The sequence below is a fragment of the Petaurus breviceps genome, unplaced genomic scaffold, assembly GCF_028583685.1.
Source record: "Petaurus breviceps papuanus isolate PSGF00001 unplaced genomic scaffold, PetGlider_PUasm1.0 90692, whole genome shotgun sequence".
Taxonomy (NCBI): Eukaryota; Metazoa; Chordata; class Mammalia; order Diprotodontia; family Petauridae; genus Petaurus; species Petaurus breviceps.
In genome coordinates, this window is record NW_027187313.1 from 1,142,133 (window position 1) to 1,156,090 (window position 13,958).

The 13,958-nt window shown below is 38.0% G+C and overlaps 1 protein-coding gene across 1 annotated transcript in view; it reads right to left on the minus strand.

Moving 5' to 3' along the window:
- AXDND1 (axonemal dynein light chain domain containing 1) overlaps positions 1–13,958 on the minus strand; it is a 136,145-nt gene that overhangs the window by 16,422 nt on the left and 105,765 nt on the right. Inside the window, exons 20-21 of the mRNA XM_069065463.1 lie at positions 7,065–7,161; positions 1,222–1,332 (exon numbers count right to left, since the gene is read on the minus strand). Coding sequence (XP_068921564.1) covers positions 1,222–1,332; positions 7,065–7,161 — 208 coding nt within the window. The remainder of the gene's footprint in view (positions 1–1,221; positions 1,333–7,064; positions 7,162–13,958) is intronic.

The following is a 13,958-nucleotide window of genomic DNA, read 5'->3' on the forward strand; positions in this document are numbered from 1 at the left end:
GCTACATTACGGTACCCTCTCTGTATGCACCGTCCCGTCCCCCCCCCCCCCCCGTGAAACGCACGCCGCGCTCCGAGCTGCATCCAATCAGAGCTGCAGCAGTGAGCGCGTCATCTTATTCTTACCCAGTGATTTGCTTATTGAATAAAGGTACATTTTTTTGTTCACATTTACCTGTTTATTAAAATTGCTGTCAATGTTCATTAAAATAAGCCCTCCCCTGAAAATAAGCCCTCTGGTGTTTTTCTGTCCAAAAAAATTAATAAGACAGTGTCTTATTATCGGGGAAACATGGTATTTCTCTAAGCAATAGTGATTAGGAGTATTTTATATGATTATAGATAGCTTTGATTTCTTCTTCTGAAAACTATATCCTTTGACCATTTCTCAGTTGGGAGATTACTTATATTCATATAAATTTAACTATGTTCTCTATATATTTGAGAAATTAGGCCTTTATTAGAGATATTTGCTATAAAAATTTTTTCCCCAGTTTTCCACTTTCTTCTAATTTTGGTTGCACTAGGTTTTTTTTTCTTTTAATTTAATGTAATCAAAATTATCCATTTTACATTTCATAATGATATTTCTTGTTTGGCCCACAAATTCTTCCCTACTCCATAGACCTGACAGGTAAACCATTCCATGCTCCCTTAATTTGCTTATGATATCACACTTTATTTGTAAATCATGTACTCATTTTGAACTTATCTTATCATATGGTGTGAGGTGTTGGTCTATATCTAGTTTCTGTCATACTGTTTTTCATTTTTCCCTGATGTTTTTGTCAAATATTGAGTTTTTGTCCCAAAAGCTTGATCTTTGGGTTTATCAAACACTAAATTACTATGGTAATTTACTATAATGTATAGTGTGTTGTTTTTGTTCAGTCATTTTAGTCATGTCTGTCTCTTCCTGACCACGTTTGGGGTTTTCTTGGCAAAGATACTGGAGTAGTTTACCATTTCCTTCTCCAGCTCATTTTACAGATGAAGAAACTGAGGCAAACAGAATTAAATTTACCCAGGATCACACAGCTAGTAAGTACCTGAGGGCTGTTGTGCACTTAGCACATTACCTGGCATAAAGTGGATATTCAATAAATGGTTGTTCTCCTTGCCCCGCCCCTGCATCTTCCTGATTATCAATTCAATCTTCTTTCTATTATGTCACATTGACCCAAATCAAAAACAGTAGCAAACACTCATTTCAAACAAATACCTCATAGTCGTAGAGGTTTTTTGCATCTTCACTTCTCAACAAAGAGACTTTTCTTCCTTTAATCTCAGAAAGGAGGAGATTACATGTAGCAATCCAATTGATGCATTCTCTCTGGGATGAGATAATAGATTGAAATATGTCATTTATTAAGTAGGAAAAGTAAATCTTTCATTTATTTATTTAATTGTTCATTTATTCAACAAATATTTACTAGGCATTTCCTATTTTAGGGAAGAATTGCATTTCAGCTTCACAGGTAATTAGAAAAAAATTTTGTCTTAAAAAAATTTGAAGTCTCTTCTTAAATTGCTCATTTGCAAGGGGACAGATTATATAGAGCTATAGTCATACATATATGGCAGCAGCTTCAAGAAGCATGATCTGCTACTGGACCTTATAGTCCTATTCACCCACATTACATTATTATGAACTTAACATACATGAACACTTCAACATTCATACAAAAAAAGGACTAGATATGAAACCATAAACCATTATATACAATATCGTTTTTCCTTTTAAATGTATGTTATATTTAATATGATGGTACTATCACTGCCTGGCTTGTCTGAGGGACTGCCCTATTACATATCAGAGGAATGGCCCAGGCCAGCCCGGCCCCCCTCAATTTCCCAAGCTAACTTAGCTTGATCTGTTGAAAAATAAGTGACAGAATATTAAATCTTACTCCTAAGTAATCGGGAAACTTATTGTCTGTTCCCACTGCCCTTGGGATTTGAGTAGGAATGAATCATGTAGCCTGAAATACCAGCAGAGACATCTCTGCAATATACATGGGGAACCTCCTGTTTGATCACAAACGAAGAAGTTACCCTATACAGTTCTTGAAGCTGTTTTCCCAGGCCTTGTACCATCTAAAGCAGGCACTCTAGGGGTATGAGGGAGGTAGCCTCCCTGCTAATACTGGTGTTATTGTCAGGAAATAACCTCAGAAATGTTATCCTTGGTACTTACTAAGACTGAACCTGGAGCACTTGACTAATCACTGTTCCTTCTGGTATTACATGACAATAATAGAATGAATAGAATAGAATAGAATATTCTGAATAGAATAGAAGGCTGAATAGAAATCCAAGATACCAAATTACTAAGGGGAAGCCATATAAGAGATGCCCTAGTAAGCTTCCTTTTATGGATGGAACAACCCTTATCAAGGCACAGGAAATCATGTAGAGGTCAGAATGCTCCTAGGCCATTCTGCTTCTCTGACAGTAAGGTCCCACCCCATTTCTACCCTTTTGGTCCACTCTGTGGGATAACGGGGCTACTTTAGAGACCAGCACTGTGGCTAGTTCCCAACCTCATTTACCTTTGGCCCTTCCCACCTCCACTCAAGTTGGCTGGATTCACCTGGGAGACCATAGAACTGAAGACTCCAGCACAAGAGCAAGCTTTATTTTGAACCTTGAGTCTGATTTGTTCTATGAGCTTCTGTTAGTCTTGGTACTTAACTGATGGCTAGGAATTGTTATCTTCTGGATCCCTGATCCTGATACACTAAGTGATTATCTTTTTCCCCTGCTCCCTTCTCCCTGAATTTTCAGGAAGTCCCTGATTTTCTGCTAACACACTGCCCCTGGTGCTTTAACTTTGCTTTTCTACTCATATTTCCTGGCACCAAATGAAACCCTTACCAACTAGTCCACCAGCATTTATTAAGCACCCACCATGTGTCAGGCACTGTACTAAGTGATCTGTAGCAGCAAGCACTCTAGCATACCCAGGATGGCTGCTAGCACAGGTTCTTAGGTCTGATTTTCTAAAGGAAAGCAACTCAAAATGGGTTAACAATCTTATTTTAATCAATCAAACATATATCATTTACCTAGTTCAGGGGAAAAAGTCAGCACACTGAACTTCAGAGAATACAAACAGAAGTTACAAGCAGACCAAAATAGAGAAGGGGGCAGCTAGGTGGCGCAGTGAATAAAGCACTGGCCCTGGAGTCAGGAGGACCTGAGTTCAAATCCAGCCTCAGACATTTAACACAAAAACTAACCAAAAGTGACCTTGGGCAAGTCACTTAACCCCTAATTGCCCTCCAAAAAGCAAAAAAAAAAAAAAAGAGAAAATAACACAATTCAACAGACAGGGCTTCTAACTGTCTAACTATTACATCCATACCTAGTTAGTCACCAGAGAGAGAAGCACCAACATCTGGGTTTTCAAAGCCAGGGGGCTCAAGGGCTTCCCAGAGTCTCATCAGGCCAAATCACACAACTCTTCCCAATGTGAACCCCAAAGTAAAACCTTGTCTCAGAGGTATATATAGCCCTCTCCAGGGTCAGAGAACATAACAACCCTAATGACTCACTTGACTTCAAAGTAACAAAAATTGTGCCTTCCTGAAAACAAGCCTCCCACCACAGGCTCCAGGTCAGCACATACAGCCTATTAGGAAGCAGAGTATATTTTCAGATCAGGAAAGGTCCTCAAATTCAACTTAGGCTTATTAAGGGGGAGGGAAGATCTTCAAATTTCTATTACCATTACATGATCTCACAGGGCAAAATCATTTCCAGTTAGAGGGATTACTTAAGTGGGATTTGAGCTAAGCCATTAAAAAAAAAAAAAAGCCAAGCAAACTAAGAGGCAGAAGTGAGGAGTAAGAGCATTCCAGGCATAGGAAATGGCCAAGGCAAAGGTACAGAGATGGGAAATGGAGGGCCATGTTCAAGAAATAGGAAGCAGGCCAGTGAAGCTGAATCCTAGAGTATATAAAAGGGAGGGAAGGTATGAGAAGAGTAGAAAGATAAGGTGCTGGATTTTGAAGAACTTTAAATGCTAAATAGTGGACTTTGTCTTGGATTCATGAGTTAACAGGGGACTACTAAATGCTGGCTGCTCCTTCTCTTGTGGCTCCAGACTCACTGTGTCAGGAGGAGGGATGGGCATACTCCCCATTGCCATGTATAAAAGAATCCTTGCTCTGCCACTATCATGCAACAACCCCTTTTGAAATTCAGGCTTATTGTCTCATTCTGTCCTAATTCTTGCCATTGTCATCTTCTGACTTCCAGGACAGTTGCTCCTTCCTCAATACTTAACAGCTGGTTTGAAGTCTTCTTCTCTGCCCCAAGCCCTGTAATAATTCCTGGTGATTTTAATATTCACAGTTATAATGCGTGCAATTAGAGGGATCCGACTTCTCTAATCAGCTCTGGCTAGACAGAGTATGCCTCATCCAGTATGCCTGGAAGTGGACCTTTTATGGTGAAACCTGTGCTATCCTTGGAGCTGAACCTCTTCTGGTGACACATTTGCCACCAACACTTTCTAGTGAACCCCTTGATAAAAGACAGGCACAATTAGGAGTTTATGATTTGGCAACCTATCTCTGCCCCCCAACATCTACCCCTCAGTTGCATCAAAGCTTTATCAGAAAATATTGGCCACTGATGCAGGAAGAGTCAACATCTCAGTAGACCTTCAAAGGCATGATAGAACAGGTACTTATGCAGATGAGCCCATCTTTGGCCTGAGCACAGGTGACCAGAGGTCCTGAGATGGACATTTCCAGCATGGGAGGCAAACTTGTGAATTTAAGAGATTGGGAACTCTAGAGGATTAGAAATCTGCTTTTCTTTTTTTAATGGCCTAAAGTCATTAATTTTTATTATTTGGGGCTCAGAGTCATTCTTCCTTCAATTTTTGGTTAGCTTCTATTAATATTAACCTCATTTGACCAAAACCTGACTCTTATAATAAGAGTGTTAAGTGTACAATCAATATATAAAAGACGTTTTTCTCTGTCACGCTGATGTAATTTTGTCTATAAGGGGCCTTGGTAGAATCCTAATGGTCATTCAGGTTTTACTTTTTTAATCTTAAATTTTTAGGATTATTTTTTTTTGTCTGAAATCTGAATCTATGCTTAAGCATAATAAAACCTAGATTTTTACCTCTATAATTTCTAGGTTGTGGTAGATACATTTTCTGCAAGTTACTTGCCAAATGAACTCAGAAGAGAAACATTTCTCCCATAACACTCGAAAATGACTGTATCCAAGAGGCAATGACCCCAATTTTTGTTATATGGATCCAAAGTCTGCCTCTCTGCAGTTTCTACCCATTGGTCCTATTTAATTCTACCTCTTGGGGCAAAGCTGAACAAATCTAATACATCTTCTACCTGAAAGTACTTCAAAAACTTGAAGACAGCACTTAGCACAATATCTGGCACCTAGTAAGTGCTTAATAAAGTCTTGGTGATTTACTGACCCTATGAAGATGCATGTAATAAAGGTGGATGTGGCACTCTAACAGATGGTAACATAGCTTGTTGAATTTTTTTTCATCAAACAAATAGCTACTAGAACACAATTTACCATGAGGAAAGATGACGTATACTGGAATAAATATTTAGGAAGTGTTGCTTTTTCTAGGTACAAAGTATGTGCTCGATAAATTCCTTCACTTTTTTTTTTTAATCTGTGAACCTTATCATCTCTTCTCCACTTAGATAACCATCTACTTCTGGCCTCATGAGTATACAGAATATAAGGCTATGTATGTGAGTGACTTTGGTGCCCACAATTATCTTCTCTGTTAATATAAAATTATACCATTAGAAATTCATTCCTTTAGATAAAGATTCTTATTAAATACAAGTTAATCTAAAAGGAATAACACCTTGAGCCATTGTCACTCACTTATTGTAAATTACTGGATCCTTTCCAACTAACAGTTAGCTGACAGCAGCTTCCAGGAGGAAGGAGATATAAAAGATAACCTTTGACATGAGGGAAAAATGGTGGTGAGAGTTTTTAAAGCTGGGGTTGTTCTCAGGGAGATCAAAAAGTGGATAAGTATGTCCCCAAAAACAAGAGAGAGAGAGAGAGAGAGAGAGAGAGACATTCAGGGAGAGAGAAAAGTATAGAAGAAAGAAGGCTGGCTTTTCATACTCCAGCTTTTCTGAGGACCAAACAAGTTAAAATAAAGGCCTGTTTCTAAAAATAGTCATAATAATTATTATTTTCATAGTGCATTAGAGTTCATAAATATTATCTCATTTTACTTTCATAATAACCCTGGGAGGTAGTTACTATTCTTATCCCCATTTTCGAAATAAGGGAAAAAAGGAAGAATGAGGCTAAATGACTTCATTTCCAACTCACCTAATCTTCTGGCTTTCATGATCTACAGAAATATTTAGTCTTCCTCAGTAATCCCTACCCCTGGAGTTCTTACTTCTCTTTAGAAAGAATAAGGGTGGGGTAGCCATCTTGGGAACTTCTCCCAACCCTCTTTTTGAGGAGACACAACACACACACACTTTCCAGCTTCTTTTCATGTGTTGTCTTCCCCTATTGGTTGGTGAACTCCTTGAGGGCAGGGGCTCTTTTATGCCTTTCTTATTCCCAGTAGCACTTAGCACAGTGCCTGATGTATAATGGGCACTTACTGCTTACTGACTCAGACCCAGAGTCATACAGCTAAATGAGGCAGAATTTTAATGTACATCATACTGACTCCAAGTCCAGTGAACCACTTAGCTGCCTCTTTTCTCTTTTAGAGAAAAAAATAATGTGGAAAAAAAATGGCGTGTTGATGACCTGAATGGAAAGAACCAGAAACAATCTGGAAAGCCGCATGGCCATCGGGACATTGTCCTCAACTCACCATTCAACATTTTAGAATTTAGCCTTTGGGATTTAGCAGAGTTTGGGGATTGGGTTTATTTTACTGGACAGAAACTTTTGAATCCATGCTGGGCTCTAAACTTCTTAAGTGAATTATTCCTGGACTAACCCTGTTACTACAATCTAGAATAAAATGGGTGGGGAATTACTTTTTTATGCATATATTGAAAGGAAGATTACCTTAATCTTTGCCAGATCCTCAATATCCTTATTAGCATTTGGATTTAAGGAAGCTGCTTTCTTCACGGCCATTGCTGCCACTGTGCTTTTGCAACAACTGAGGAAACAGAATATTCCCAAAGCATGAGCTTTATTGGAGCATTTTAGTGGTTTAAATTTCAAAGAAAAGAGAGTTTGTTGTAGTAATCAATAATTCTTTAATACTGACCTAGCAAGGAAAACTATATTGACACTCTAGGGTACTGAATGTTTGTATCTTGTCTACCATTTAATAACATGGTATATGTGTGTGTGTACAAATATATGTATGTATGTTTATGGGGAGACACACACACACATACACATACACACACAGAAAGAGCTTAAATCCGAATGGTTGAGAACTCAACTTTCTGAATTTGAGGAGCTGTTATTATTAGGTTACTATTTAGTGAACCCTAATTTCAGACACCATTTCCTCAGGTTGGGCAAGATGTCAAAGATTCTATGATTTATTAAATATTCATTAAAAAGGATACCCAGACCATAATTTTTTGGTTGACTAAAGTAAAAGTGTTAGTTATATTATGGAAGAAATATTTCACTTTTGAGTTCATGTGGTAAGTTATCATAATACAGAAATTATAGAAGTAAAAATCTAAGTTTTAATATGATTAAGCACAGGCTTAGGAGGTAGAAAAAGAACCCTGAACAAAGATTAGAACTTTTTTTTTTGGAGGGGGGAAGACAAGGCAATTGGGATTAAGTGATTTGCCCAAGGTCATGAAACTAGTAAGTGTATCAAGTGTCTGAGGCTGAATTTGAACTCAGGTCCTCCTCATTCCAGGGCTGGTGATTTATTCACTGTGCCACCTGGCTGCCCCCAAGGACTTCAAGGAGGCTTTTTTATAGGCAAAATTATGTCAGAGAGACAAAAAAATAATTTTCCACATACAGCAATCTAGTACATCCTCTTAGGCCATAGAATTTTAACAAAATTAATTAAACAGAATCATAATCTCAAATATCTCCTAAGGAAACTATGCGTGGGGGAAGTGAAACTTCTCAGAACTTCCCTCCCCCTTCCCCCACTTCTTCTTCTGCAGTTAATCAGCAGCAAGCCCTTTCAGGACGCTTTCAGATTTCCCACCTCTGCGGGCCCCTCCTCCCTTTCCCTTGCTGTCAATCAGTCTCCTTGGCAGTCTCCTCTGTTGTTTACCGCTGGGGAAGATGTTCACGCCAAGACTTGAGCTTGCCCCCCCCCCCAACCAATGAGAGAAGGGACCCCATTAGGGTATATATTCTTGTTCTGACTTTTGTAAAGTGCCCTCTTCACCCTGGGAAGAGAATAAATTCCTGTTCCTATCCTAAGAGTTCATGTTCTTGATTAAATTTTAGATGAGATTTTTCATCACACACAAAACAAATCTAGTTAAACTCTATAAACTAAGTCAAGTTACAGATTAAACTATATTTAGAAAGTTCACAATCTGTTGATTGAGAAGGGAAATTTATATTGCTTAAAAATAACTAGCGTCAAAGCCAATAGAATCATTTCATAATAGTTAGCTAAATCTGGGTAGCACAGGGAGTAAGAGCACCAGCCCAGTGTCGGTCTCAGACACATCACCACACCCAGAAATAACTGGCCCTGTAACCTTGAGCAAGTTACTTAACCCCAATAGCTTTAAAAAAAAATAGCTAAATCACCTCAGGGAAACAAAAATCCCTTTTGGTTTCTTATCTGAGGAATGTCAAAAAAGTCTTCCCTTAATATTATCATTCCATGAATCAGGTTTTAGGTAGGCAAAGTTAATATTAACAGAAAATGAGCTTCAGTTAGCCAAAATGTTCCTGGAGGAATGACATAATAAAAATTAATAAAAGGAAATCAACAATGAAAAATTATCATAACAGCATCTTGAGTTTTATACATGAAGTGAATAGGAAACTAGAAACTTTGGGAGATTTTCTATAGAATAACCATTATTAACCTGAGTTAAGGTACCTTTCAAAGGACTCAAAATAACAATACCCACAATTCTACTTGATTAACCGCTCTATTTCTTACCCAATACTATTTTTTTTCTTTTTTTCAATGATTACAGTTTGGTAGTATAGTTTGAGCAACTAGATGGCACAGTGGATAGAGTGCTGGGTCTGAAATCAGGAAAACTTATCTTCATAAGTTCAAATCTGGCCTCAGACATTTATTAGCTGTGTGACTCTGGGCAAGTCACTTAACTGTTTCCTCATCTATAAAATGAACTGGAGAAGGAGATGGCAAACCACTCCAGTATATTTGCCAAGAAAACCTCAAATAGGGTCACAAAGAGTTGGATATGACTGAAACTACTGAAAAAATATAGTTTGAGATCACTGCTAGTCTCCCTTTGCATTTTTTTCATTGATTCCCTTAATATTCTTGATCTTTTTTTTCTTTCTGGTGAATTTTGTTACTTTTTTTTCTAGCTTCATAATGTAACTCTTTGGTAATTTAACTGGCATGGCACTGAATAAGTAAATTAATTTAGGTAGCATTATATTGGCTTGGCCTACCCATGAGCAATTAATATTTCTCCAATTATTTGTGTTCACACAGTTCCTGTGTGTGTGTATATGTGTGTGTGTGTGTGTGTGTGTGTTGGCAGATAGACTCCCAAGTATTTTATACTATCTGTAGTTTTTTAAATGGAATATCTCTTCCTGCTGGGTTTTATTGATATACAGACATGTGGGTTTATATTCTATCCTTTAACTTTGCTAAAGTTGTTCATTGTTTTGGTGAATTTTTTAGTTGACTCTTTAGGATCCTTTAAATAAATAAAATAAATAAATCACCTTATTATCTGCAAAGAGTGATATTTTGTTTCCTTACTACATATGCTTATTCCCTCAATATTTCTTTCCTGTCTTATTGCTATAACTAAAATTTCTAGCAGAAATGTCATGGTGATAATGTATATCCTTATGTTACCCCTAATCTTCATAGAAAGGTTACTAGCTTTTCTCCCTTACAGATAATGTTTGCTCTTAGATATAGATACTATTTAACATTTTAAGGAAAACTCCATTTATTCTATTATTTTAAACTAGAGTGTGGGTAGAGTCAAGATGGAGGAGTAGAAACAGGGCTTCTGCTGGGCTCCAGCTCCCACCACCTCCAATTCACGTAAAAGGTAATTCTAAACAAACTTTGGAGCTACAGAACACACAAAATGACACAGAGTAGTTAATCTCCTGCTGAGGATAGCCCGGCAGGCTGGCAGGGAGCAGCCAGTGAGCACTCTGGGAGCCAACCCTAGTGCCCGGGAGCCAGAGTTTAGCCCCATGGTGGTCCTGACCAGCCCCGGATGGAGGGACTTCAGATCACCAGCAGCTGTGGTGATTTCCAGAATTATCAACCCATAGATGCTAAGGACAAAGTGAGAGGTCAGTGCAGTGTGGACTTTGGGATCCAGTAGTTGAGAGTGCGGTTGGCCTTTATCCCCTGGAGGGAGAAGCCACTAAGGTGCTGCTGCGCGGCCACTGCTATGTGGCAGCTTTAGCTCCTGGCCTGCAAACTGTAGGGGGACCAAGCAACCAGTCTTAGGGATAATTGCTCTTGCTTTAACCTGCTTGGATCTGGATTGTGGTCTAGGGTGGAGGTCCTGGGGTGTGTGACCAGCTTGCCAGAGTGTGGAGGCTTCAGACAGGGCACCCAACTAATACCTTCAGCAGCTGAGAAAACCCCAGCATTTTGTATGTAGCTCCCCTGTCTGGTAGCAGAGTCCTACTGTGGCAAAAAGCCCAAAAGTCAAGTAATTGAGTGGCAACATGAGTAAACATGAGGGAAGCAAAGCAAACAGAGGAATCCAACGTTAGACTCCTATTTTGAGGACAAAAAGGATCAAAGAATGGAATAGAAGGAAGACAGTGAAGTCAGAACTCCTGCACCAAAAGCTTCCAAGAAAAATACGAGCTGGTTACAGGCCATAGAGGAGCTTAAGAAGAATTTTGAAAATCAAATAAGAGAAGCAGAAGAAAAATTGAGAAGAGAAATGAGAACAATGCAAGAAAATTATGAAATGAGAGTCAACAACCTGACTGAAGAAAATAACACCTTAAAAAATAGACTAACTCAGATGGCAAAAGAGGCTCAAAAAGGCAATGAGGAGAAGAATGCCTTAAAAAGCCAAATTTGCCAGATGGAAAAAGAATCTCAAAAGCTCACTGAAGAGAATCATTTCTTCAGAATTAGATTGGAGCAAATGGAAACTAGTGACTATATGAGAAATCAAGATACTATAAACTAGAGTGGATGTTATATTTTGTTCCGCATCTACTGAAATAATCATGATTTATGTTGTTTTTATTGTTAATATGGTTAATTATGCTTATAGTTTTCCTGATATTGAACCAGTATTTCATTCCTTGTACAAATCCAGCGTGTTCATAGTGTATGGCCTTTGTGATAAATTGTTGTAATCTCCTTGTTAGTATTTTAATTAAATTTTTGCATTAATATTCAATAGGGAAATTGGTCTATAGTTTTCTTTCTCTGTTTTGACTTTCCTTGGTTTAGGCATCAAGATCATATTTATGTCATAGAAAGAATTTGGTAAGATTCCTTCTTTACATATATTTTTTAAACAATATGTAACATTAGGATTAACTGGTCTTTAAATGTTTGATAGAATTTGCTTGTAAACCTATCTTGTCTGGGGGATTTTTTTCTTAAAGAATTCACTTAAAGGTTTTTCAAATTCTTTTTTTTTCTTCAAAGATAGGATTGTTTAATCCTATATCCTTTTCTGCTAATCTGGGATTAATTAATCTGTATTTTTGTAAATATTCACTCATGTCACTAAGATTGGTAGTTTTATTGCATATAGTTGGGCAAAATGGCTCCTAATAATTACTTTAGTTCACCTTTATTGGTTGTAAATTTACCTTTTCCGTTTTTGATACTGGTAATTTGGTTTTCTTCTTTCTTTTTAAAAAATTAAATTGTGGCGGCTAAGTGGTACAGTGAGTAAAGTACCGGCCCTAGAGTCAGGAGGACCTGAGTTCAAATCAGGCCTCAGACACTTAACACACACACACACCAAAAAAAAAAAAAAAAAAAAAAAACTAGCCTTGTAACCTTGGGCAAGTTACTTAACCCCAACTGCCCTCCAAAAAAGGCAAAAAAAAAATTCTTTTAAAATTAAATTAGCCAGTGGTTTACCTATTTTATTGCTCTCTTAAAAAAGCCAGCTCCTAGTTTTATTTAATAGTTCAATGTTTTTTACTTTCAGTTTTTTTGAGGCTTTGCTTGTAGGTGTTTTCAAGTAGTTGTCAACTTCCTTGTCATTGAGAAAATTGAAGTATTTCTGTTTTGTATCAACCACTAACATTTTATGTAACTGATTAAGTTATATTTTTGAGTTAAGTTCAGAAGTTTATCAGTCTAGAAGTTCAGTCTTCCCCTCTAAGTTTAAAAGTAACCAGTCATGTTGTTTTCCCCATCTACGAATGCTTTCTATTTTTTTTTTTGGATAATCTTTTTTTGTCTATAATAATTATCTGTCAGTCCTCATTTAAGGTCTTAGCTTGCTGAGTTGCTGTGATCCTATTTATTGGTAAATTCATGCTTTGCTAATAAATTTGTTGTGCTCAGAACTTTGTACCTCAGTCTACTTTTACTTCAATTGCAACATGATGATGGTAGCTCTTTGTTGTCAGGTTCTTTTTGTTTGTTGGTTTGCTCATTCTTCCAACCTACTTCTTGACTTTACATTAGTGTTGTAGGTGTTTTCTTTATTATCTGTTATCTGCTTTCTTCTGGAGGCAGGAGAAGGGGGATTTCTGGCCTGAGCTTCTTCTGCTTTCACAGTTCAATCTAGGGGCCTTCCAAAGTGGCATAGTCCAGGGAGAGATCTGTTCCTTACCCTCCTAGCCTGGGTTCTATAAGTTCTTGACCCAGGTTTTAGTCTACTGGCTTGTGTGTAGTCGAGTTTCAGCAGATTGTTGATGGATTCAATTGCTATTAGCCCACTGGGAGGTTCTGTAGGTTCAGAGTAACTGATTTACTGGTTCCCTTTCGGCCTCAGTCTCCTGCCCTTGTTTTTCCACTGTAGGCTAATGTGTTGGGCTAAAGGTTAGAACAGAGTTGTTACACTACTCCTGGTTCAGAGTTAAACCCAGTTAGCTAGGTTTCTGAAATTTGTTTTGTGCTCAGTACTTAGCTAGGGGCCAAAAATCAGTTGTGGCCATTCTTCTCCATGCTGGATCTGTGATTCAGAACTGGGAAATGGATGACAGGGCTGATGAATGTTAGCCATTTCTGCTCCTCATGCTAATTCAAAGGTGCCCTGGAATCTATTTCTGCCCTGGTACACTACCCCAGTTCCCTTTCTCTCTCTGGGAGTGTTGGAATGCTCCTGATCCCAGCATTGCAGCTGCTGCCAACCTATGTAGTATCCACAGACCTCTACATCTGTCTTCCTAAACTGTCCTTGGGTAGGAAAAAAAGACTCACTGTGACTCTTTCTTGGCTTTCCCAATTAGATTTTGGTCTGACACATTTTCTAGGTTGTTGTGGAAGAGGTATATTGGGAAAGCTACACAAAAATGTTTCCTCTCATTCTGCCATTCTAACTTTGCCTTTTCTCAGCGTTGTTTCAATGTGCATTTCTCTCGTTATTAAGGACTTAGAGCATTTTTTTCATATGGCTGTATCAATATCCTTTTTAAACTGTGACCTGAACACAATACTCAAGACATGAACATACAGTGACAGTGTACTATGAGTCTATCACCTCATTATTCCTGGAAGCTAGGATTCTTTAAATTTAGCCCAAGATTGTATTAGGTTGTTTTGCTTTGTTTTTGGTGGCCATATTATAACACTGACTAATATTGAGCATACAGAACTCCTGTATCTTTTTTAAA